General features: G+C 44.4%; 1 protein-coding gene across 1 annotated transcript in view; it reads right to left on the bottom strand.

The window, feature by feature from the left end:
* The window catches only part of macf1a (microtubule actin crosslinking factor 1a), a 270,236-nt gene that overhangs the window by 68,885 nt on the left and 173,501 nt on the right, over nt 1-27,850 (bottom strand). The window contains 16 exon segments of the mRNA XM_079522797.1: nt 9,353-9,535; nt 10,985-11,302; nt 13,483-13,689; nt 14,557-14,745; nt 14,933-15,531; nt 16,249-16,525; nt 17,020-17,241; nt 17,960-18,159; nt 20,861-20,990; nt 21,422-21,663; nt 22,396-22,455; nt 23,998-24,109; nt 24,506-24,662; nt 26,379-26,545; nt 26,870-27,187; nt 27,472-27,671. Coding sequence (XP_079378923.1) covers nt 9,353-9,535; nt 10,985-11,302; nt 13,483-13,689; nt 14,557-14,745; nt 14,933-15,531; nt 16,249-16,525; nt 17,020-17,241; nt 17,960-18,159; nt 20,861-20,990; nt 21,422-21,663; nt 22,396-22,455; nt 23,998-24,109; nt 24,506-24,662; nt 26,379-26,545; nt 26,870-27,187; nt 27,472-27,671 — 3,581 coding nt within the window.

Raw genomic sequence — 27,850 nt, 5'->3', positions numbered from 1 at the left:
ATGGCACAAATAGCAGCGACTCCTGCAAATTGAGCAGACTCTGCACAAACACACACACCATTTCTGAGCACATAAGTCCTTCCTTCTATTCTTAGCCATGGATATACACTGTATGATGTAGCCTATTATTTTAGTTTGACAGTTTACATGAAACATGGAGTCTTATGTTCGGTATGCAAACTCAGAATGATTGTATACAGAGAGAGAGAGAGAGAGAGAGAGAGAGAGACAGACAGAGAAAGAGAGGCTTGCGCGCGCGCACACACACACACACACACACACACAGTTTTCACATGCATTGGCAAGATATTGAATATCCACTAGTGCACATGCCAATGTTCTATCTAACCCAATTAGAGACAGCTAGAGAAACTTGTGCATACTTTCTAGAGAGGCTTTCCATTGTATATAGAGGCATTGGCAATACCCAGCATGTACTCTAAGAAAAAGATACAGGACAATGAAGCACAATAGGTGAAATGGAGTGAGTGAGTGAGTGAGTTAATCAGTGAGTGAGTAAGTGTGTGTGTGAGAGAGAGAGAGAGAGAGAGAGAGAGAGAGAGAGAGAGAGAGAGAGAGAGAGAGAGAGAGAATTTAGAGGGGCTAGGGTTAGGCCATGCTGTGGCATGCCAGTCTAATTCACAACAGCTGAAACAATACAGGGTCTTAAGAGGAGAAAGGCCAAGACATAACGCGCTGCACGCACACACACAATTAAAAGATGGCAGGTTACAGGAAGGGGTGGGTACCGTGAGTAGAGGAATCAGGTTATATGATTATAGAAACAACATTAGCTTGATCCAATCAGTCCCTTAAGAGAGAACACAGACAGACACACAAGATTTACATACACAAACACAGAAGGGTTTATGCTGAGAAAGGAAGGACACGCACGCGCGCATGCACGCACGCACACACGCGCACACGCACACACGCACACACACACACACACACATACACACGCACACACAGAGAGAAAGGTGGAAAAAAGCACAGACAGAAAGTAGTCCAGGAAAGCTTTGCAGAGCTAATAAACAGTGTTGTCCAGATGACGTATGGGTGTGATTATGTGGGTGAAGTCACCACAGGGTTACTGTGCTCCGACATACTGTGTAGCCTTCACTTAGCATAGGATATATCATGCAAGCAAATACACTAAATTAGCTAACATGGCTGCTTAGTGGAGCAAGCTAGCTAAGTAACTTTGAGCCTCGCTGGAACTTGATAAAATACAGGACTGGCGAGGATGCTTTGAACTTTCTTTTGTCCCCTCTGGGACTCCGAAAGTCACCCGAATATAAATAGGAATAACGCAACTGGTTGGTCAATATGTATTTTGATTGATTCCATTTCACCAAAGCTAAATCTAAGAAGCTAGTGCTAAAATCTAGCCAATTGCGTACCTTAAAAAAGTGATGGTCACAATTCAAAAGATCAATAAAAACAACAATTCCTCAATATTTAAGGTTCTGTAAATTAAGATGGGGAAGAACTACGGCTTTGTGGCTTGGCCAGAAAAGTAACAAATGTTTAGGTTCTACGGTGGTCCTGGCCCAGCGCGGATCGGCTTTCACACCCACGGGCACCATATTGCTGACACCGTGTGTGTGGGGAAGAAGCATGACTCAGATTTACTGTACTCACTCACAGCACCAGAGAATACAAATCAGATCATACTGTAGCCTATAAGAGAAGGAGGCAGGGTGTGATTCCCTATTTTCTCTTTTTTGTGTATATATATATATATCTCCCAAACATTTCTCTTGCCCATAACATTATAACAAAAAACCAAATCCATACCACATAGTTACTGTGTCATAGTATACTAATTCTACCATGTTTTGAGTATGTAGAGAGAAAACCTTGTATGTCCAAAACGGTTACTGCCATAATAACGGTGTCATACGACACTGACAAAGTATTAAAAAAAAACATTACAAGATTAAATATGGAGATACAAGGTTTCTTCCTGAGGATATAGGGAGGAAAGAAGGCAATAGGATCAGAGGACAGCAAGACAGGAGATCAGAGATACTGTACACGTCCTGTACAGGACAGAAATAATGGAGGGGTGAGGGCATGGGAGTCATAAGGCCATGATTTAGGACAGGGATTTCCACAAATACTGAAGGGATGTGAAAGAACCACACGCACGCACGCCTCCCTTTCCCCTGTCAGAGAGTAACCAGTAACCAGCCCTGTCCTGGTATGCAGCTGCAGTATGGGGCTTTGCCATATTACATCCTGTGTGTGTGTGCGCGTGGGTGCGTGCGTGCTCATCTCCAGCCACCCAGAGACTAAGTCAGCTGCTTAGGGACCGAGGGAGATGGGGGGGGGGGGGGGGGGGGATGTACATCGATGTTGGTGCCCCACCCTTGTGTGTGTGTGTGTGTGTGTGTGGGCGAGGTAGACAGCTGAGATTCCGGTTGCACCCTGAAAAAGCCTGGAATTAGAAGCATCCTCTGATGCGCGGTGCACTCACACACACTCGCATGACACCGTTGGCCCACACGACACCTCTAAATACACTCTCAGATTCCACAGTAGCACATATGCTGATGGTGTATGGTCATGTATAAACATGTACATGAGAGAGAGAGAGAGAGAGGACAGACAGACAGACAGACAGACAGACAGACAGACAGACAGACAGACAGACAGACAGACAGACAGACAGACAGACAGACAGACAGACAGACAGACAGACAGACAGACAGACAGACAGACAGACAGACAAATGAGAGCGGTGCCTGGCACAGTACCTCTGTATTTTGACAGATGTGATAATGCTGGTAGTGGAATATGAGACAGTAGGAGGGGTAGATGGACAGAGTTTGAGAGAGAGGGAGAGAGGTTAATGGAGAGGAAGTGAGGGAGAGCAAAGTGGACAACAAATAATACAGACCATTTAATAGAGATTGCATGAACGTCGACTTCCTGCATTCTCGGTACCCCCCCCCCCCCCCCCCCCCCCCGTGACCCAGTGTCTCTCCATGAGCTCATTGTTTGGAGGATTTAACAATAAGACCCGGCTGGTCTGACAACATCAGCTCCCACTCTCATGGGCCTTTAGCCTCTGGCTCCCCCACCCCCCAACTCCCCACCACACACACACAAACACACACACACACGACTTCTTTAAGCGGAGGAATGACATCATCCCTTTGGATTGGAAATGGGGTCCGCCTGGGAGGGGATGGAGGGGGTGAGGAGGGGAGGGGGCGGTGGGGTGGCCCAGTCTGTTTCGGACCCAGACATGTTTAGTTTTGAAATGACCCCAGTTGGATCAGTTACTGAGCAGGAGAGAGGAGGGGCTAGAGAACGAGAGAGAGAGAGAGAGAGAGAGAGAGAGAGAGAGAGAGAGAGAGAGAGAGCCTTTGAGAATCTTGGGAGAGTTTGTTCATCTCTCTCTCTCTTAATTCCAGAATTGATTATTGATGATACAATTTTTGTAGAAAATATATAGCTGACAATTTAAATAAATATCACAATAACCAGTGAGGAACCATCTCGCTGTATTCTACCAGAATAAACTCCTCTCTGAGGGGAACCATATCCTCTCTATTTTGGACTACAGTTCCTCGCTACAGTGTATCCCTCCTTTCTCTCTCCCTCATTCCTCGCCTCCCTATAAATACCCTTTGCCTGCCCCCAGACAGATATACAGACGGACACAGGCACTCACGGTCACACACACTCGCACACAGTGACACACACACACCTCCAGACAGACCTTTTCTCCATGCTCTAGATACTTTTCAGACTGAATCCATCTCCACTCTGCTGCTGAGACTCATGTACCCAGGGAGTCTGCCTTCCAGACACACATGCACGCACGCACGCACGCACGCACGCACGCACGCACGCACGCACGCACGCACGCACGCACGCACGCAGAGCATGATGTCTGCGGCACAAAGTCAATACACACTCCATCATCAAGCCTCTGCTCTTCAGGACAGAATAGAACGCAACACAATGGAATAGAATAGAATAATTGCCTTGTCTAGACTAGATTAGATTAGACTATAGACTGGAACACAGAGCAAAATTGTATTAACAGATTGTACCTGCATGCATGGGGACTAATTAAAACACAAAATGTATTTAATGATGAATGAATGGACAGACAGACAGACAGACAGACAGACAGACAGACAGAGACAGACAGACAGACTCGGCTGGCAATGAACAAAAATGATTAACGTAACTATTGGTGAGTCATTTTCTCTGCCTTTGTATGCTCTTTTAATTCAGCTTTTCACATTTCTCTCTCTCGCTCTACACCTCTTTATCTCCCCTGTCTGTTTGTCCTCTGTAACACATTCATCCAGCTTGCTCTCATTAACACACACACACACAGGGGCAAGGCATGGAGAGAGAGAGAGAGATGGGGGGGTGAGAGAGAGAGAGAGAGAGAGAGAGAGAGAGAGAGAGAGAGAGAGAGAGAGAGAGAGAGAGAGTGTGTGTGTGTGTGTGTGTATAGGGAGGGAATGGAAGACACAGAATGAAGGGAGGGAAGTAGAGGGTTGCCATACTTATTTCTTGCTATTGTATTATAGCAGCAGTTTTATAATTCTCTTATTATCGTTTGGTATTTCTGCTATTCTTTATTTAATCTTTTGCACACTCATTATTGTTAATTATTGCTGCTACAGACAGAACCAAAACCAAAAATGTTAATTCTTATGGACGAACAGTAAAAATGTAAATCTTGACTGGAGAGAAGGAAGAGAGAGAGAGAGAGAATGGGAGAAACGGAGAGAAAGAGAGCGAGTAATGATAGATGAGGGAAAGACAGAGAGATGTGCAGTACCCAAGATGCAGTTCACTAATCCACCCATATGCACTGTCAAACCTGGAGTGTTCATTTAACTGTCAAATTGGAGCCTTATGGAGTTATGGGTAAATGAACACTCTTGCTGTGTACGTCTAATACCAGAAGGAGTGATCACTCTCGCCCCCGAGAGGCGACCAGGACCGGCACTAAATATTTCAAATGCACCAAAAAGCATTAGCCTCAATGCAGTATCATGTGACTCATCGATCAGTTGATAAAGGATCTGCCTTCCCATGAGCCCTGTGTGGCTATGATCAGCGATTGGAACAAAGATTCAAAAGCGTAATTTATACTCCATGAAGCATGATGCGTCGTTAGCTTGAAAATCTGTTATTTTCATCAAGCAACACTGTCGTAGAGTATAAATGAGGCTAACGGTTGTGGTTGCGCAGGGGGGTATGAGGGGTTAGATTATTTCAGAATCTTTACTTGTCACACATACTTGCATGCTTTCATCACTGGACAGGAAATGACATCGCAGTCCCAGTACTCCTTTGAGGAGAATGATGTGCTGAAGCATAACAAGAGTGTTCTGTCATCCTGGCGCTTGCTCTTAGCACCATACACACACACACACACACACACACACACACACACACACACACACACACACACACACACACACACACACACACACACACACACACACACACACACACACACACACACACACACACACACACACACACACACACACACACACACACACACACACACACACACACACACACACACACACACACACACACACACACACAGGTTCGTTTTCCTCTACAGGTCCTAGTACATATGTATAGCATAGCATAGTATATATGTATAGTTAATATGTATAGTGTCATTATATAGATATGTTCTAGTTACGTTCTTAGCTTACGCATCACGCATCACGTTTCTTGATAAATGCATTTTATGCCCAGGCGGTGGCGTAACCGTCTGGGCACCCGACTGGTAATCCAGTCGCAGTGTGCCGCGGGTTCGACTCCCGAGCCCGACACGGCCTTTACTGCATGTCTTCCCCCATCTCTCTCCCGTTTCCTGTCAGCCTACTGTCTGTCCCTTCAAAAAACCAATAAAAGGCATAAGCCGCAAAAAAATATCTTAAAAAAATAAATACAAAAAAATGCATTTTATATATGTGATGTATTCCCATACTTTTGTTCCTGCCTAATGTAAGTCGCTCTGGATTAAGAGCGTCTGCTAAATGCCTAAATTGTAAATTGTAAATTGTAAATTGTCTATAAACAATATATAATGTGAAAATGTGTCATGAATATTTCACATCAAGCTCAAATTAATTCGGTAGCGATTCATTTTATTTGGGGTAAAAAATATCGACCTTGTCTGGCTTTATCGCCTTATTATATTGTGAAAAAACATTTTCGTATCGCTAGTATAAAATAAGGGCATAAGTGGTTCACTCTCGAGGTTTTGGCGTATACTCACCACGGTCATCTGCAAGGAGTTGGTGAAGTAATAAAACTTTTAGCACAATAGATATGCCAGCGCAGCACATTCCTAAGGCCAGCTCCTATGGAAGTCTCCACACGACAGAAGACATACTGCTGAGGGAGCTGGGGAGTCATGCTGTCTTGGCACGCAAGAGCTAAAGAAATCTCTACAAGGGAAGGGCAACGTCCTGTAATTAATACCACATCTTGGACACGCTGACGGCACTGATGGTCTAAAACGCTTTCAATTTAGGGCCAAAATACATTTCTGATCTTGTGCGATATCATGAACCATCCAGACCTCTCAGGTCTTATGGGAAAGGTCTGCTATCTGTCCCTTGAAATAAAATGTGGAGAAGCAGCATTTAATTTTTATGAAAACACTCTTATTTCTTATAAAACTAAAGACCTATCCATTTGCCGCTGCCTTTGATTATACTTCACTTTTTCCCCCTCCTCTGCACTGTAACCATCTGTTATTTTTATTCTCTAATTGTGTTTCCTTTGCTTTGTTGCTCTGTATAACTACACAAAAAACTGCCTTGTCACTCCTGTTACTGTAGTATTTGATTGACTTAATTTGGATGCTATTCTTTGACTGTGTTCCTCTTTCCACTCTTCTGCATTCCTTGGGCAGCATTATGCTGAATTTATAGTTGCACACCAAATATGGCAGATCTACAAGCTTTCGTTGCAACATGTTGTGAGCTTGTCAATTGGCTATTTTTGGCGCAACCACAGCATTATAGATCAGGCTTCAGGCCATCTTTTATACAGTACAATGAATTTCTTGCATTTAGTTCCCTGCAGTGAATGCTAAAATGTCAGTGCAGGTGGTACACTATATCCATGGCTACCGCCCCTAAAGCAAAACAACGCCCAATACTCTGAACGCACAATATTGAGTATTATTTTCTCCAATATCAAATTCAGAGTTGTCATCCATCACCAGGGTGACGAGGCTAGACGAACTCCACCAGAACACCAGAGGGTTGGGTGGGAGGAGAGAGAAATGCATGATAGAATGATAGAGAAATGTGTTTGTGTGAGAGAAAGAAATTGTGTGTGTGTGTGTGTGTGCACGCGTGTGTCCGTGCGCACATGTGGGAAAAGAAAGACTGAGACAGAGTTGAGACGTCATATCTACCTTTCAGAGAAGAAAGTGTGTGATTCACCACAATGTGTCAGGCGTTTCAGAAATGTGTGACTCACACAAACCACTGGAGTCCCTTCTTTTAAGCTAAAGGGTGCACACACACACACACACACACACACACACACACACACACACACACACACACACACACACACACACACACACACACACACACACACACACACACACACACACACACACACACACACACACACACACACACACACACACACACACACACACACACACACACACACACACACACACACACACACACACACACACACACACACACAACCCCATGGTCTGTCTGAGACAGAGGAAGTGAGGGTGAACTATGCATCAGCCCTGACAAAGCTCTACAAACATTCATTGGACACAGCCAAGGAGAGGAGCTCACCGCATGCGCACACGCACGCACACGCACACACACACACGCGCACGGCGACTAAAGCTACAAAATGACCACGCATGGTCAGCAAAATGAATAGGGTAGGCTTAAACAACACAGGGACCTGGTTATGGAGAAGAATGTAGCAGGAATTGTATGGAGAGAGAAGATGAAATAATGAAACAAAAACATTATGATTGATTGATGCTTCACTGCGTCACTGGAGCGCTAAAAAGACTTGAAGCCAACTCGACTTTGTTTTGTAGCGTGTCACGCCCGTCATGCTGTGACAAGTGTCAGGCATCAGTTTAGCTTCATGTCGCTGACTTCCACTGAAAATGAATTGTAACCTGTTGCTTTGGCACAGCTAGTGTGAACGCAGTATGGAAGGGGTTCTCAACCCGTGGGTCGCGACCCCTCAGGGGGGTCGCCAAATTATTTTAGGGGGTCCCCAAATTATAAAAAAAAGATTTTTTTTAAATTTTTATTTTCACGATTTTCAAAAATAGCAGACCTACAAGCTCGTAGCGCGCCACTCGGTGGCGCGCTATGAGCTTGTAGATCTGCTATTTTTCAATAGCTAAATTATAACAATGCTTAAAACACCAAAAGGGGTTCCCGCCCAAAATGGTTTAAGGTTATTGTAGCAGTCAATTTATATTGGGGGTCGGGAGGGGGCGGGGCGGGGGTCTCGAGACATTGCCAAAGCATTTCCGGGGGTCCCCGGCCAAAAACGTTGAGAACCCCTGCAGAATGGGACTGGGAAACCACTGATACAATACAAATGTACCCTATTCAATTACACTTCAATCACATCCTCCAAATGGCTTACTAACATACAACATAACATGACAAAGCAACTACGATGTCCTAACCTTAGTTTTCAGCCACAGCTTAATGGAAAGCCCGGCAGCATACATTTCCATGACATGGCAGTATTACACAACAATATTTTTTTAATTCAAATATACATCTAGGAAGTCCCATTGAGATACAAATAGTTTTAAGATAGCATCAATATGCTATTTCATTTAGATTAAAGAAAACACTGTAAAATACTCAAAATAAGTAAAACATACAGCCTTTGTAATTTAACCATAAGGGAAGGGATCAAATGTACTTACTGTCCAAGTGCAGTACATTTGCACAATATCTGGAATTTGTACATTTAACCCAACAATCTATTAGGAGCAGTGGGCTGCTACTCATCAGCCCCTGGGGAGTGGTTAGAGCTCAAGTGCACTTTTAATGCAATGCCTTGAGGAGCAGGGATCAAACCGGGAACCTCCCTATTCATAAGTGAGCACCTTTCCTCCTGAGCCACTGCCACCTGAAGTAACAAACAGCTTGGTGGGAAGCATCCATAGAACATGTAGAACATTTCAACACTGCAGAATGTGCACGTTGTACAGACAGACCTCACGCATACTGTATACACACACACACACCACCACAACACGCACCAACATATTCAAATCCACTGACCCACGTGCGTAAAAAGGCCAGTCCATTCCTACCTTGAACTCGTGCAGCTGCTGTTTGATGGTCTCCACCTCGGTGCCGACCATGCCCTGGCCGTTCAGGCCCTCCTCTGCACTTCCCAGAAGGCCTTGCAGATCGGTCACCAGCCCGTAGAACTCGCGGACCTTCTGAGCCGCGTCGTCAATCTGGTCCAACTTGGCCTGGCCTCGCTCATTCAGCTGGAGATGAGGAACAGAAGGAGGGAAGAAACGCATCGATCAATGAGACTGGGCATGTCATAAAAATAGGCAAACATTCTGTGCAAATAGGTGAATATTTGGTGAAAACAGGTGAACACTGGGCGATAATAGGCAAACGTCAGCTTTGCACAGCTGAATTAAATTTGATTGACACATTAGTAATTGTATCACTTGCTCTTCCTGAATGAACTGCTATCGGTTTTTGGTTACCCTGACTGGGAGAGTCCTGCATAGGTTCTAGTACCCGTGAAAAATAACAGTGTAATGGTTGGACTGTGGGTAAAAAATTCGGCTACCTCATCTTTAAACAGGTTCATCATCATAATGCAGTAAATGTACAGTAAACGTTCATGTTTCACATAATGTTTAGGCTCAGAGAGCGAGTTGATGTTCAGGCTATATTTATACGGTTACCGTTCAAAGGCGCACAGCACACCAGTCCTTGTGAGGTGCCAGCCAACAGATTAAACACTAAATAATCAAAGCGTAAAGGCCACACACTCGTACTTCTTCAGTGTCCCTAAAGAAGGCTGCTTAATCTGTCCGAAACATGTTTCTGTCTCTGTGTCCGGAATAAAAATGTTCATCGGCAGCTACGAGTGTACTACGTATACGTATATACTTTTTTATTATTTAGGATAGATTTATAAACAGCAGAAAAGTTGCATCAATGACATATACTGTATCATAATGCAATAAAATATAAATGCCTACTGTTGTCAATCAGCCATAGTTCAACTCCAAATCGTTAGTATGATTGCATTTGGGTGACCTACCGATCAATACGCATTTGTCCAAATGATGCAGTAAACTGTGTCTAAATTGATTTTAAGAATGTGGGGCCAGCTATGAAAATGAATCAGCAGTGCCAAACACTGCAGTTAGGTTTGTGATGAGGTCACAAGCATATTGGACTAAAGCACTAAAGCACTTTTATTAAAAAATATATTATACATTGCTAGGAGACGAGCCAAAACTCATGGAAACTTTCAGTGCATAAATGTAATGTTGGCTATCTTCAACATTAGCTAACAATGGAAACTGTGAAAGAAAGAGATAACTTCTCCCAGTCTCGTTTTTACAGCGTGGCTCAGCAGGAGACTATCCGTAGGTCGGTCTGTGTGTCTGTCTGTGTGTTTGTCCTGAGATAATCTCACAAAGGCCTGGACTGATCAGCGCCAAATTTCTTGTGCCAGTAAGATAACTTAGTATCTCCATGCATTTTTCTTCCACATATTGTTTATATTCCTTTAAATATTTAATGGAAGTCAATGGGGCTTGGATCGGACTGAAACCTTGCCCAAATGTGGAGGCATACATCGTATACAGCATAGATGACTGAGCCACAGTCTGGCCAGATTAAGTAGTCCAAGATCCAAGATTGGAGCCAGAAACTTGGAAATGGAACGCTTAGCTGCACCCCCTCACCTTGCCAGCCTGTCGGCTCAGGGCCTCCGTTTCCCTGCGTAGAGCCAGCAGGTCGGGGGAGGATCCCTCGCGGCGCAGCATGGCTGTGCAGTCAGTGCCGTGGCCATCCAGCTCGGACCTCAGGTCACCAATGCGGGACAGGAAGCCGCGCAGGGCCTCCGCTTGGGAGGCCAGCGAGTCGGCGTCGCGTCCCACCGGACTCAGGGAATCCAGCTCGTCGTCCAGGTCAGCCAGGCGGGAGAACACGTCACGTACGTTAGACTGGACCTCGCCCACTCCCTGCAGGCGGGTTTCCAGGGAGGAGCAGCAGTCTTCGATCTGGCAGAACAAGAGGGGGGAGAGGGACGAAGTGGAGAGAGAAAGGTTGAGAGGAAGAGGGGAGTAAGGAAGGAGTGTATTCAGGTGTTAATAATAGTGCAATAGTGCATTTGTGTAGGTAAAATGTGCGTTAATATAGTATCTAATCAAACCAGATAAAAGTGAGTGTGATATTTATTTGCTGATCCGGATGTAACGTTTGTTGACCAATCAAATCCGGATGTTACATTATAAGAATAATTGATAGGCAAATGAGAAATTTGTGATAAATGTACTGCATCTCTATATTACAAAACCAAATTGTTTTTGTTTATATAACCACACCAGAAAAGAACAGCCGTTAAAGAGGAGGTGGTGAAAATGTAGCTTTTTGGCAATGAATAATGCAATTAAACAAATCACCAAACCACAAAGTAATTGTAGTAAAAATAACTAGCAGGTGGTAAGATTTGGGGGATATTATATCCTGTATCAAAGCTATTTGATTAAAAAAAAGTGAATTCAACTTCACATATTATACAGTATGTATAACAGATTTGGGGGATTGTGTGTGTGCACGCATTTGTGAGGACTGCTCGAACGATCGACTCGGCTAGCCCAAGACTAGTGTTCACCCACATTTCTCCCCCTTTCCTCCTCTAGCCAACTTGATAAATATCTGTCATTATTTTTAAAAGAAAAAAAGGAACCAAAAAGTACTCAAAATGTAAGCCGTCAGCACAGGCCCAAGACAGAGGCAGATACAATAGAATCATTGTCTCAGGGCCTGGCTAATGAAATCTTATCTGCTTGCTGAATCATCAGCCGCAAGCTCTGCAATGCAATGTTATTGGTTTCTCTTTAATGTGGAACAAATAGAATCGGATCAATGCACTGATGAGAAACATAAAATACAACTTTCCGTCAGCAACAGCATACAGAGCCCATGGTTACTCTATTATACCAAGAGCCCCATACAGGTTGTGTTTACATTACATTTATTTGGAAACTTAACAGTGAGAATATGGATATAATAAAGCCATGTTATGATGTTGTAATTTAGGCTCCTTGTTTGTGTAACAGTGTTTGGGTATGTTGAATGTCCACAATGACCATATATGAGCAGTGAAGCCCAAGTATGAAGAACTCTACCGACGGCTTTGGTTGTACTGCACTCTCTCATCTTGAGTGTCAACATAAGACACAAACACACTCTTTCTCTCTCTGTCTCTCACTATCTATTCCCGTCCCTCCTGTAACACACACACACACACACACACACACACACACACACACACACACACACTTAGACAATGGCCCTGTGTGTGAGTAGTTCCCTAATTCATACATGTTTTCCACTCCAGGCTGCGTGGAAAACACCAACCTAATAATTGTTATCATTCTTTCCATCAGTTTTTGTCTCTTCTTTGGTGCCTGTTCTCCCCATGCTTATGAAGGGTAAAAATGGTTGGAGTATGTTTTGGACAATTTCTAGTTTGTATTGGCGATTGATTCCCTGAAGAAGACCTCCTAGGTCGAAACGTTGGATTCTTGTCAATAAATATACAGCATCGTGGCTACGAGTGTGCAGCCTTTTTCTTATTTTTCCTAGTTTGTATTGGCGAGCCAAGTGAATTTCAGCAACATAGGGAAACTAAACCTACGGAGAAGACTCAAATCAAACAATGTAAACACTCAAGAGAAGTCACAGAGCACTGTGCTTGACCCCTTGTCCTTGTCAAAGCGCTACTACAAGAGTTTAGTTACAACATATGATTTGAAAGCAACTAACATGCGCTGATTACTGGCATGAACACCAAGTCTACTAATGCAATATTACTGTGCTTATCTGTTTTAAGACGTTTAACTTACAAAAAATAAACTTGCGTCGTTGATATCATACAATCAAATATTTGAAATAGCTTATCTGCCCAGTGGTTTGACCTCTCTGAGAGTGTGAAAGCTGTTAGGACATTTTAAAGCACTTTGTGAGGTGTGTGAAAGCATTCTGAGACTTTCAGGTCAATTTCACACAACCTCTGGTCTTTAATTGCAATGTGATTGTTTAAAATGTTTAAAATGTGTTTTGTTCTGCACTAAACAAAAAGCATATTATTGGTCAATTCTACTTGAATCTCAACACAACGCACAAGCAACATATTTTAGTTTGAGGTCAGTTTCACATGAGATTTCCTTCTCACCTTCTCAGTCACATCTCCATATTCTTTCTCCGTGTCTGTGGCCTGTTGCTGCAGCCTCTGTGCACCTTCAGTGCTGCCACCCGGTGTCCGGGGTGCGTCCTGAACCAGACCCAGAGCCAGGTCTTTGAGGTAGACCACCTGTGGCTGCAGGGACCTCAGGGTCTCCTGCTGGCTCCGCAGTCTCTCCAGACTCTTGGCACTGCATGCCTGTGGCGTGAAAGAGAGAGAAAGAGAGAAAGAGAGTGAGAGAAAGACAAAACCAATATGGGATGAGGAAATTATATGTCCTCAAGATGATTTTGAGTGGAGACATGTGCAAAAGTAATACGTGACAGCATTTGTGTGTAACAGTGGTTTTACTTTTGTTATATCAATTTGCCTGAACTGTATACAGTAGATCTAAAGTTGTCTGCTTAAGCCTTAAGGTGACATTGAAGAGAATATGCAATTAACTTCTGTACGTGAATGCAGTGTTACTGGAATTTATGTTATCACAACTGCTACACAAACTCAATGGATTGTTTTGACATAATATGTCATGTTTTAAAATATGAATTTATCCAATATGATTGATCTGATATTGCGCAGTATTGGTATTTCCCATCAAAACAGTATGACAGTACGTTTAATTACATCTTGGCAGAACAATATGATAGACCACAGAAACAACCCTAATATTTATATTCATTTGATGACATCTGGAGGACGGAGGAAGCGAGTAGACAGACATTTGTGTGGAATCTTCGCGTGTGGAAGAGTGTGGAAGTTAGAGTATTGGAATTTGGCTATTGTCTGGACAGAACACTACATCTGCTCTCCCCAGTTTTTCTGTAGCTATATAGTTTAATTTCCAGTTAATACCACAGCATGGCAAGCAGCACTGGCACGCAGATTCTGCTCACATAAAGATCTTGTTATGAACAATCCTGCAGTTATTTCTTCACTCTACCATTGAGCCTGTCACACGCACATTTTTATTGAGCAGTAAGATCCAACTCTTGCGTCAGAAGACTCCAACATTCTCCTTTTCATCTTATCACACTGTGGATTCTGCATAATATCGTAGATGGTTACCTGTGGCCCCAGAGCCACTTGGACTTCCAACTGATGCTTGGCAGCCTCCAGCCTCCTTTCTACAACCTGCCTCCCATCCTCAAACTCCTTCAGACGGCTGGCCAACTCCTCCAGTTGGGATGTGCGGTTCTGTATCTTCTCTGCCAGCCCATCCACCCTGCGGTTCAACTGGGCCTTCTCGTCCCGAACCTGATTTAGTTAGGATTAGTTCAGTTTAGGCTAGTTTGTTCGTTTTGCAAAACACAAAACAAACTCAACATACCAAAATAACCAAACAAATACATAATAATCATAATATAGTATTTCTTTGGCATATAATTTATTTATTAAAACTAACAATGCTTTACAATAAAATGAATGATAAAAGTAGACAAACCTCCTCCTCCCCGACGCGACACTGTTCCAGCAGTTGATCCGCTGCAGTGTTCAGGGTCTCCAGTAAGGGTCTTCGTCTCTCCAGGTCCATGGTTAGTCCCCGGGCCTTCTGCAGGGCCTCGTCAAGGGCTGCGGTGTCCAGGGATGGCCGGATCTCTCCGTCCTTCTCCTCACACTCCGCCAGCCACGGCATGAGCTCTGCCTTGTGCTGCTGGTACGTTTCGGCTTTTCCCAGTGTGCTCTTGAGCCTGCTCTCGCGGTCGGCCATCCTCTGGTTCAGGCCGTCCCAGTCCTGACGCAGGGCGGCCAGGCGGGACTGCAGGGCCGAGCGTTCATCACACCCGGTGGGTAGGGTGGCGAGGAGCGAGGCTCCCTCGGCCTGGATGAGCTCGTATGGGCCGCGCTGGCTGTCAATACCATGCTGGAGCTCCTCTGTCTGGGCCAGCAAGGTGCGCAGGGCCCCCGGCTGACAGGGCAAGGAATCTGTGGAGGAATCCCTGGGGTCGGTGTGGTTGTCCAGCCAGGACCGCAGCTCCTCAAACATCTGCTGGAACTGTTGGGTGGAAGAGAGGGCCGTCTGGAGCTGGGACAGACCGTCAGCTGGTAGGAGGACACAGATTTAGAAAGAGTGAGACATGAGGTTATAGTGTAATCCAAATAGAGTACAGTAAGCAAATAGAATCACATCAAATTTTATGTTGGGGCTTGAGGTGGAATTCACTAGTTTTATTTAGTTTAATGGATGTGTTATTATAGTGCTGGCAAATTAAAGGATTCGTCTTTAGAGTTTATGAGGGCTTAGAAGCCTTAAATAAAACATGCGGCTCATATTACAAAACTCAAGAAGCTAATCCATCACATGGTCTGTTACAGAGACCAACAGTAAACAACCAGCAAATTCCATTATTAATATAAACATTCAGTAGCAAATGTGGTTTTAGAATGTGAATGAATGTGTGTGTGTGTGTGTGTGTGTGTGTGTGTGCGCGTGTGTGCGTGTGTGCGTGTGTGCGTGCGTGCGTGCGTGCGTGCGTGCGTGCGTGCGTGCGTGCGTGCGTGCGTGCGTGCGCATGTGTGTTGGAGGGGGTGGATCTGAAGTGCAATTGAAATCTTTCTATTTGCAACATAGACAACATTACCCACTCAAAGATTTGCAAAAACAGCTGATCCCCAAACTCACAGCATATCTATTTGTCATACAATCTACAGTAAGTATAGGGCTCAAGTTGTTAAACGTGATTAAAGGGAACACATTGTTTACATGAGAGTGCGGACGGACAACTAAACCAAAACAAAACCACGGCAAACTCCACCCACCAGCTCTCTCCTCGAGACTCTTCAGCGGGGAGCTGACGGCCTGCAGACGTTTGCTGAGCTCCTCCTTCAGGTAGGGCTCGGCCACGATGGCACTCAGCTCCCTGCACAGCCTCTCGGCTTCTGCCAGCTCCGTGCGCCTCCTCTCTAGCTCCGAACGGATCTCCCCCGTCTCCTGCAAGCGGAGTTTGAGCGCCTCGGGCTGGGCGCTCAGAGACGCCTGGCCGTCCAGTCTGTTGCCTAAAGCCGACACGCTGGAGGAGAGATCCCTCAACAGAGCCTGGGGGGAAACAAGGTCGGAATGGTCCCTTTAATTAGGTTGTTATTCAGAAGAACAAAATACAATGAAAATGTACAAATTCTTCTCTACAGTATGCTTATTACAAGAAAAATGGATGATGGATTTCATTTCACCCTCAGGAGTCATGACATGATATGTCCACACAACAGACCAAACATTGGTAAACGGTTAAAATAACTGTTTATAGGTTTATCTTTAGAAATGATAAATGATTCTATTAAAGGAAGACAAACAACTTTATTAACTATTAAGAAAACATGGATTTGGAAAGGACATTGAGTCAGTGGAGTGACTCTGGAGAGGCTTGACAAGGGCTATCGTGCCTTTCGATGTATAGTATGGTATGGACTGCATGGCAGGATCAAGATTGTGAATCAAATAACAGCCATTGTATAGCAACTAATCCTCACAAACTGTCAAGTAACTTCTAACATCATCACATTCATGCAACCCGGATGCACCCTGCCCCCTACCTGGTAGCGTTCGCTGGTTCCCTGCGCCTGGTCAATGTGTTCTGACCTCTGGGTCAGTCGGGACGTCAGGTCCCCCCACTGTTGCGAGACGGAGCTCAGCTCAGACCGGACCTCCTCCAAGTCCTTGGGGTCCTGAGCGTCTCCGGCCAACAGGATGCCATCGGCGGCCTGGGTCAGCTGGTCGAACTGCGGCCGCCGGGTCTCGAACTCACGCAGCATGAACTGGAGGGGGAGAAGGAAGAGATGGGCGTGATGAAATGGTCATCTTTGTGATGAGATTACGTTCATTTGGGGTTTCCTGTGAATGTGTGTGTTATCAGTCATTAACCTTCAAATCATTATAAACATTGAAATAATTGACATCGGGTGGATGTAGTCAAGAATTCAAGCGGAGATGATCTTTCACCTGAAGGTCTGGTATTTTGATGAAAAACAGCAGGTGGTCTGGTCTGGCTTATTTTATTTTTTTAACACACATTAAATTCATGATCGATCTCTTTGCGTCTCAGTATATCTCAGTTAATCACTGTGTCATTCTTGCTCAGGCATGTCATTGTTATTGATTGCCTTGGTTGAGTGTCTGTCTGCTGACATAATAGTGTTGTCTGTCTGTGAACTGTATGTGCACGTGTGTGTGTTTGGCCACATTAACTCTGGCATCCATATTTTGGGCATGAAATGTTCACGATATGTCATTTCTCAATTATCATCATTATAAAATACCTTACACATATACAGTATATGTCACACACACTCTTTATACAGTATATATATCGTATTGTATATACTAGCAGATCTAGAAAAAATAGCAGATCTACAAGCTCACAACACATCCCAATGTGATGCATTGCTTGTAAATTGGCTATTCTGAATCGTCAGACAACTAAGTTTAGCATAATACTTTAGGGCTTACAGTAAGAGCTTAATGTCACCTCCCTACCTGTACTTGTTGTTTCTGTGTGGTAAGCATGTTGGGGTCGATACTCAGTGGTCCCAACACACTCATCATCAGTTCCTTCTCCCTCAGCCAGGGCCCCAGCTGACTGGCTGCTGAGGAAAAGCTGCCCAGCCTATCAGCACACGTCTCCAGTTCAGTCTGCCTCTGAGCTGCTGTCTGGTTGGTCTGTTGCCAGCGGGAGTCTGGAGCAAAGAACCAATAGGAATCAGAGTGGTAAGGCAGTGGTCATGCAACAAAAATGCTGATAAGGGCATGAGTCTTAAGTTTGCACAAACTTTAGATTTAACACATACAGTACAACTGCAACTGGTCTATAATCCTCTCGGTGCACCAGTTTAACCCATTCAACCGCGAAAGCATCTGTGTCATTGGGGTCGTTGCCACGAAAACGTTTGTGAATTACTGATTTAGAAGGCCTTTAGAATCTGCCTCAGGTCTTAATGGATTCATTTAAGACCCAGTTTTAGTCAGCTACATAAAGCCACACATATTCTGACAGTTAGCCATTAGGTTGCTTGTGCTATTGAATGAAATACTTACACGCTGTAATACTATGTCACAATCATTTAGGTACCAGGGAAATTCATTTTTAAGTAACAAATGTTTCAACTTGCATGGAACATTTGAATTTTAACCATTTGAACCCTAGCATCCCAAAATAGATTCTAGATCTTGTCTTGTAGATTAGTTATTTTTGTCGAAGAGATTTGGTGTTATAAAAAGAAAAGTGTACCAGCCCTGAGGGACCCCGGTCAATGAAGAAGCTGTTTCTGGATCTGGTGGTTGAAGTCTTGAGGCATCTGTAGCCCTTTCACAGAGGAGAAAGGGCTACAGATGCCTCAAGACTTCAACCACCAGGGGCACGGTGGCACAGTTGGTAGTGCTGTCGCCTCACAGCTAGAAGGTACTGGGTTCGATTCCCGCTCGGGGCGCTGTGGGTGCTGGCGGCGTGTTTCCTCCTCCGCGTCATTAGTGCCCATACCCGAGACGGGGTTGGCGAAAGGGCCTTTCTGTGTGGAGTTTGCATGTTCTCCCCGTGTCCCCTAGGGTAGGTATACCCTCACAAAAACATGCAGTAATCCTGGTCTCTAAACAAACTGCCTCCCCCTGGCCAGCCGGGGCGCCTGATGGAGGGGAAAGGAACTGGTTGGAATAACGTGTTCCTTCCACTCGCTACGTCCAACCAGGGAAACTCCCCCCTGTCACGTGTAAAGGAGCAACTTGGACACTCAGGCAGGAAGGAAGCATGAGTTCAAGTCCGTTGCTCTCCCCATGTCCCCCATATATGGGGACTAGGTTGGCGGAGGGTGAGTAGAGAGCCCAGGATCACATTAGATAATTGGCACAGGGGTGAAAAAATGGGTTACAAAATCGAGGGATAAAATTTAAAAAAAAAAGACTTCAACCACCAGATCCAGAAACAGCTTCTTCCCCTCAGTCATTGTCCTCTTGAACTATCTGACCAAGAGATAGAGTCGTCGTCGTCGTCCCCGGTTCAAAAATATGAACTCTTCACTGACTGTACATACACTGTTTATTTCTTACTGCTTTTTATTATTGGTACCTACTGGGTGCTACTACTAACACATTATGATTACTTTTGTACTGCATTGGAGTGATGCCAACAGATCAATTTTGTTGTACATGTGTGTAAACAGTGTTCAATGATAAAATAAAATCCATCCATCCAAGTATAAAGGGTTTAAGTTAAAATATGCATAGTTGCATACACTTGTGAGAGCCAGTGTGTGGAGTTACCATTATGTGCCCTGCAGGGCATTACCATTAATCACAAGATGGCACATTTCTGAGACAAACTTCTCAGCCACTATGTTGAGCACCAACCACAGTGACACTTAATTTCTACATGTTCTACATGTTTGAATAGTTGCTACTTAACAGTCCATCCACCACTGTGGATCCACATCCACCTGTTTAAGTGGGGCAGGCAATGAACCTTTATACAGTATATCCATCCAACACTGTGGTTTAAAGGTTCATTTCCTGCCCCGCTTAGGCAGGCTTAATGCTTTCCTCGGCATCATTAAAGACAAGAACAACATCAAAGACAGAATTATAATTAATCCATTTTAGTATTTCGTCTTCAGTTTCACACAAAGGAACGCTTAAGAAGCAGGGAGTCATTTCTTTTTGCCTCTGTCCTCCGCTCATGCTCTGACTCATGCTCTGGGTATCCAGCAGTGTGTCCAAATGGGTTTGACTGTAAAACTAGAGGCACTATGGTTCCAGCTACCTCACATAAGAGACTGTGGTAAAAATATCAAGCAGAAGTAGAGGAACAAACAGCTTTGACAGGAACACTTCCCACACGCTCTCTCTGGATAATGTTCATCTGCCGCCTTCGCTGTCTCTTACGCAACAGCTACCTTCAGCCAAGCAATCTTGGAGGTTAGCTGTGTGTTATCTTGGTAGTGTCCAATGCAACCCTTGTGGGTAACTAGGGGTCTTTCCAGTTGCCTCACATTACTTATGCATGTACACTAGTTTGAAGTTCACTTTTCAACTGGTTAAGAAATTGTACGTTCCTGTTTTTTGAGTGGTGCAAACCACTCCAACAACCAGCTTTGTCTGTATGTTTGTGTACCTGTGTACGTGTCCGTGCACCTGTGTACGTGTCCGTGCACCTGTGTACGTGTCCGTGCACAGGTGAGCATGGTTACCATGGTCAATGACATTACGTCAGACCACAGCTGATCAGGCTATATAAGACCTTGCACCACTCAGTTCACACGGGTGTGATTTTTTTGTTAAATATTGATTAAAATGCAACCTTCTATTCAAACAAAATAATCGTGAATGTGCTACTCCACCTTTAGATAGATAGAGCAATATCAACTGCCTCTTGTTTTTTCTACAACTCACCTATCTCTTGTAGCTGTTTTCTCCATGTGTCAGCCTCCGGAGAGTCAGGGTTCTCTGCGATGAGCTTCCTTAGTGTTCCCTTCAGTTCCTCCACCTTCCCAGAATGCTCAGCCAGCTCCGTCAGTAGGGCCTGAAGGAGAAGAGGACACAAGAACAAATAAGACAAGAAACACATTTCACAGCCACACATCCCGCACATACGTATGCATTTTATGAACTGCAGATAACTGGGGATGACATGAGCATGTTTTACGGATCACTTCAATATTTACATGACTAAATTTGGATTCTTAAATGTACAGTATGTATCAACATTGCCGTTATATACTTTTCAACAGAAATAAGAAACTACGTTACCAGAGCCAAATACTGCTAGCGGCCAAATACTGCTACCACAGCCAAATATGGTTGGAAATGTTCTGTTCGTGGGAGGACTTGGACAATAGCACCAAAGTACATTTCACAACGTATGATTTTGGCATCAGACAAAAAAAGAAACCCAACCCAACACTTTCCCTTGTGAAATGGACTAAATGGTCCAAACCGACAAGAGAGTCTCACCTTGTTCTCCTGTGCCTGGGCGCGTACCACTTCGGGCTTGGAGGGGGAGGCTGTCTGGCCCTGCACCACCAGGCTGTGTTCCCTTTCTCTCAGCCAGCCACTGAGCTCGTCGGTGCCCTGACTGGCCTTCTGTCTCAGCTCCAGGGAGGCGTGCTGGCGGCCCTGTCGCACCTTCAGCTCCGAGCCCAACGACTCGTAGCGGCCGTTCACCTCCGACACCGCTACCTGCAGCTCTGTCAGGTCTGGATGGTAAAGGGACAGATCAAGTTTTAGCTGAACAGAAGCCCATAGGCCAACTTCAAGCACAATCCAGGCGAGCAAGCTTAGTACAATATCAGGGCATTACAATTGTCAAATTTATAAAACGACTTGTAAGTCTTCCTCAGGGCAAGACTTTGTGAGCGCCTCTTAAACATCAGGACTGGAGTTGTTACTTATGGAGCTCTAATAGTGAGCACCCAGGTTACCATTGTTCTTGACAAAACAAGTTTTGACTGATTGGGACACAATGTAGTAGTGTGGAGTAGAAAAGTAGACAACAACAGGGTACAGTAGACATTAAGCCTGAGATGTACTTAGTTGCCATTGTTACATGCCAAAAATAGCATTGTGAGTGTGTAGAGCTGCTATGTTCGGTGTGCAACATCAGTACACAGGTATAAAAGAGGTGTTAGAGAAGGATAAATAAACCACACGTCATTCAGTTATCCCCGGTGACATTCACAGCACCACAGTAGTTCAGGGACGGTTTTGAAGACAGAAACACAAGCATACAGATCAAAGAGTACATCATCAGAGACAGGAAACGATAACACGGGATGGGAAGCGTTGCTGTGGAACTTCCGTTTAGTCATTTCTGAGGGGAGGACAGATCTCAGATGCAAGGGTGTCTTGGAGGGAGAGGGGGAGAGAGAGAGAGAGAGAGAGAGAGAGAGATGTTGTGGACTAGCCTAGAGGTAATGGAGTGAGCTCACCTTTACAGGTGTGAATGCCATTGACACTGCTGGGATTGGAGCCATTGATCTGAGGAACACCTGGGGGAGAAAGACACACACACAATTCAATTCAATTCAAAGGGCTTTATTGGCATGAGAAAACATATGTTTACATTGCCAAAGCAGAAGGCACAATAGAACAATACAGCAATACAATCAAAACAACAATTATGTACATTTGAAAGTCAGAATCTTCAATAGATCAATTTCTATGTACCAAGAACCACACACCACACACACAGACACACACACACACACACACACTGAGACAGCAGCACTACAACACATACTTTTATACACAAACACACACACTGATGTGCACACTGATATGCCAACCAATGTAAACAGAAGTAAACATGCTGAAACTACTGTAGCTCTCAACATTTCACTTGAAAACACACTATATTTCCCTGCACACACAGCTGGGTGGTCGAAGACATTGGACCAAAGCCATGGCAGCTGATAGACAGAGCCAGGGGTACAGGATGCAGAGGGCAGACAAGTGCATTTGTCTCGGTAGTATTTCCTAAATGCTGAATTTAAATGGATGACACTCAATAAACTATTTACAAGTCTGCTTACTTGTTTGTTCTGAGATATTTAATTATCTTTAATTATGTATTATTTAATGATGGTGTCCCTATAGACTAGAGTGTCGCAGTCCCGCCCCCTTTCAGAACGACGAGCGCACCAGGAAATAATTCCCCATTCATTTTCCCCATAGACGTTTCAAAAAGTATTTATTTAAAGACCTTTAAAGCCTCAGACAAAGCCAACAGCAGAGTTGACAAATCATGACAATAAACACATTTTTAGAAAGACACAGAAAGACGAAAAAAGGGCAGGGTACAACACTTCTTTTGTTGTAGGAGGAGGAGAGGACACTGGAGCAGCACGGACATTTACAGCCTTTTATTAGGTGCTAAGTATACAGAACCACTAACGTTTCGACCTTGCTGTCTTCATCAGAGTCAGAGTCTGATTTTGTTGTATTTCTTCTTTCTAATTATTTGTTTGGCCCAAAAATATGTGTTTGTATATGTTGGCTTTGTCCGAGGCTTTAAAGGTCTTTAAATAAATACTTTTTTGAAAGTATATGGGGAAAATGAATGGGGAATTATTTTCTGGTGCCCTCGTCGTTCTGAAAGGGGGCGGGACTGCGACGCTCTATATCGGGGATGTCAAAATGTATTTTTTTAAAAATAAAATCACACTTGTGTGAAGTGAGGGGCGCTCTTATCATACATCATCATACATCACATTCCGTGTTCAGCCAATCAAATCATCACATTCCGTGCTACAAACAGACAAAGCTGTGCATAGGAGGGGCCCCTCAAAAATATCAGCTCTACAAGCTCATCACACATTGTGGGTGTTATAAATCAGCTCTTTTGGAATAGCAGAAGTATAGAATAGGGTGCAAGTGGTTATTGATTTGTCTGTCGAATGTATCCTCATTTTCCTCTATGGTTTATTATGCTAGTGCATTCAAAACCTAAACTAAACAAAGGCATTCCGATTGCGAGTTCCATGCAGCGTAACCCTCTGTGCAACTCCCTTCTCCGAGTGCTCAGTTCTTACCAGTCTTGCTCTTTGGGGTTGTGATGTTGATGATGACGGTCTCCAGTTCTGATCCATTCTTGTTCAGCTCTTGAACCCTGGCTCCCTGAGTCTCCCAGTCACTCAGCAAGTCCTGCATACACAAATAGATAGCCTAGTCATTGAAAATATGCAGTAAATATCACGGCCATAGGGATCGTGTACTGTAGCTGTAATGATTAATTGATTCTCAGAGGCCTCTGTTGCTTTTGACAGATACAAATATACTGTATGTTCATAATATGCAATATGACATTTCCAACAGATGTCCTGAGTCTATACAATTTGGCCTTGTGATATTATGACCCAACACATCTGACTGTCTGAGGCAGTAATGAATGATACAGTGAAAACAATCGTAAACAAGAATGAAGATCATGGGCATCACAGGAATCGATAAGATGTCCTTACATAATCTCCTTGGCAGAAGTAATATGACACTTGTGTGGGCACATGTGACAACTCACTCCCACCACACACACACACACACCTTTAACTGTTGGACTCGTCTCTGCAGGCCATCCGTGTCGAGGTTGGGCTCTTTGGTGGGCAACTGCTCCTGCACCGTCTGGAGCCACCTGAGGAGGGAGCCAGAGAGCCCACGGAACTGAGCCAGCTGCTGCTCACACGCCTGGATGGCTGCAAACCTGGTGAGAGAGTGAGAGAGAGTGAGAGTGAGAGTGAGAGTGAGAGTGAGAGTGAGAGTGAGAGTGAGAGTGAGAGTGAGAGTGAGAGTGAGAGAGTGAGTGAGTGAGTGAGAGAGAGAGAGAGAGAGAGAGAGAGAGAGAGAGAGAGAGAGTTCCATATAACTTAGTCTCATCCTGTTTTGAGGCTGCGGACAAAAACAGAACAACAAAGCCACATTGCTGGTGAGGGCTGTCTCGGAGGCCGTTATCCACACGCCATCGTGGCCCCTGGGGTCCAGTTAGAAGAAACACAGCCTTGATCACTGCTCCTCGTACGTGGTGTGCCTCAGGGTACAGTTGGGAGAGCGCTGACCGCACACAGACAAAACAGCCACTAGAAGCCTGCCTGGCATGGTAACGGTATCATTATCCTGGTGCTATTTTCTCCCGCTGTGTTGGTGGTGTGGGAGTCATTTTATAGGACAGACAATGAGCCTTGTCCACATGGCTTATGTTAGCAGACGCCTTGTGCATGTCGGCTTGCACTGGCCATACAAACACATACCGTACACACCAACACAATTAGACGAGACAAACGGGTATACAGCAAGCCAAACACGTGCACACATACTGTATATCGTTGTTGTTGTTGGGAACAAACCTTGTCTTATCTCTTAGTTATTTTCGTAAATCAATGCTTATTTCATACATACAGTATTGCTCAAAAGCAGCAAAAATAGCCGATCTACAGTACTTTCTTTGTTTTTTTTACTTTTTGACATTTTCTTTTTATTATTTGCAGAATTGTGAACATTTTCACATACAATGACATGCTCAAAAGTTTGGACGTATGCAAGGCACACAAAGCTCATAGTAAAAATATGTTGGCAAATACTTCTCTGTATGACCATTGGCATCTTTGCTCTCATGGGACCGATTTGTCCCACTCAGTGGTTCTTAACTTCAGCATGCAAGGACCCAGATTACCGCTGATTTTCAATTCAACCACATAGTCAGTGGCTTAGACCTGAGGTCATAGCTCAAACTCTGAAAGCACGAAAACCATCAATACTCAGGATGCCTAGAGTGGAATTAGAGGCCAATGGTCAAACTGTTTAAAGCTGGAACTGAAATAGACCGATGGTATCCCCCATAAGCACGCTACATCTGGTACTACATCAAAGAGAATTGGCTTAGCATCTGATGTTCCATAAACACAAGGAAACGGATCCAACCCACCCCCTCATTAACATTGCATCGTCAGTCTTCATGAGGCCATTCACAATGTTTATTTTGACAACAAACATGCACAGTCAATCATGTGAAGTCTTGTGGGGATCTGGTCTTTTCTGCTCGTTAAATTTAACTGATGTGCATTTAAAATGAGGCCAAGTGTCACATTTTAAAGAGAGGAGTGGGACCAAATTAAGCAGTCCTTTTTTTGCTTTATTTGACTCTTACGTCCCCTTGTGTTCTTTTTGGTGAATTGCACTGCATATGAGAGAGGTTTTTGTCTTGATCTCATCATTGCCAGTAAATACATGTAATATAATTCCAGTTTGGTGGAGGTTTGCCACATGATGAACCTGCTCTGTACTGTACCATTCCTAACAATGACTCAATTGTCCCCTCCCAGCTGTTTTTTCTGTTAAAACAAACAGAAAATGATTGACTCATCTGTAAGGGCTGAACAGTGCTCTACAACTGTAAATATTATTGTCTTATTGTCAACATTACCTTTCATTGACGTTGGTCTCCAGTTGGGTGAACTCATCAGAGACACGTTTGACATTGTCCAACAGCTGTTGAGTGTTGGTGAAAGCTTTTGATTGGCTGAGCTCGGTTCCCAGGACACAGAAAGACTTCAATTGGCCAGCTTCCTGCTCCAAGTCTGACCTCACCTCCTGGGAGGGCACACGCACACGCACACACACAATCTTTATTTGTTTATGTCCGTTTATTTAATTTCACAACCCCATATCTGCTGATGTCATGTATTGGGGATCAAAACCCATTACTTGGGTCGTTTCACAATATTTAAGGTAAAGTGGTCCTAGAATCAATGTGAAAACGAAGCCTCTCCTGCCATCATCACCTCCTATGGATGAATGTCTGGAGTGTTGACTAAAATGCCCAAAAAATCAAATGCAATTGCTCAGCCTGAGAACTGCAGAAAAATCTAAAATGAAATCTCTTTAATAACCTAGAATAACATTCACACAACTCACCTCGATGGTCTGTCTGTAGTCATCTATGCTACGGTCAGGCTGTCCCACAGGGCTCAATGCCCTCAGCCTGGTCTGGGCGAAGGCCTGGAGGTCTGTCCCCAGACGCTCGTAGCTCTCCAGCCTGGGAAGCAGAGCCTTCAGCGCGGCCTCCCGCTCCGCCTGACTGGCCTGGCCTGCAGCGTAGCGTCGGTTCAGCTCGGCCAGCGCCCCCTGCATGCCGGAGGCTGTTTTGGGGTCGGAGCTCTGCAGGAGCTTGGAGACGGCGTCCCGCGTGGCCTCCACACTGCCCTGTCTGGACAACAGCTCCTGGCGGAGTTTCTTAAGAAAGAACAGGAGGACGAGGAGGAATATTGTCAGGGCATTATGGATCTACTCTGACTCTGGTTTGAGATCGATACGCTTTGGATAAGTGCCGTGATATGATGAACACCTTATGATGCCATGTCCACATGATAACATGTTTGGCACATCACTGTGAATTAAAGCTTTCGCGAAATGCCTAAAATGTTGAATGTAACTCTTTGAATATGTATATTTTTTTGAACTCAAATATTTGCGTCTGGGGGTCCCTCTAACTAAATATTTTATTGTTTTCTTCTTACCTGATTCTGTGTGAGAGCTTCCTGTACAGCCTGTACGGTAGGTTGGACAGCTCCCGGGGTCAGAACCAGCTCATCCAGCCAAGCTAACAGACCCTTCAGGTTCTCCTGAACACTGACCGACTGGGCCACGGATGTCTGGAGCTGCTCGGCGCGCTCCGAGATCGACGCCGACAGAGAGCCGAATCTCTTCTCTAGACCGTCTGAATTGTAAGCAGGGAAAAGTAATGGGAAAAATATATTAAAATATATTTCATGGTTTGTACTTACGACACCAGGGATTTATTTAAAAGATTAAGGAGAGAAGTAGTGAGCCACAATTTGCAAAACAGGCCATAATTTGATTTTTGTCTTTCTCCACTGTCCCAACATGACAACTTTT

The sequence above is a fragment of the Electrona antarctica genome (assembly GCF_951216825.1).
Source record: "Electrona antarctica genome assembly, chromosome: 15".
Lineage (NCBI taxonomy): Eukaryota > Metazoa > Chordata > Actinopteri > Myctophiformes > Myctophidae > Electrona > Electrona antarctica.
Note: the sequence above shows the minus strand (reverse complement) of the source record. Positions and strands in the feature narration are given on the sequence as shown.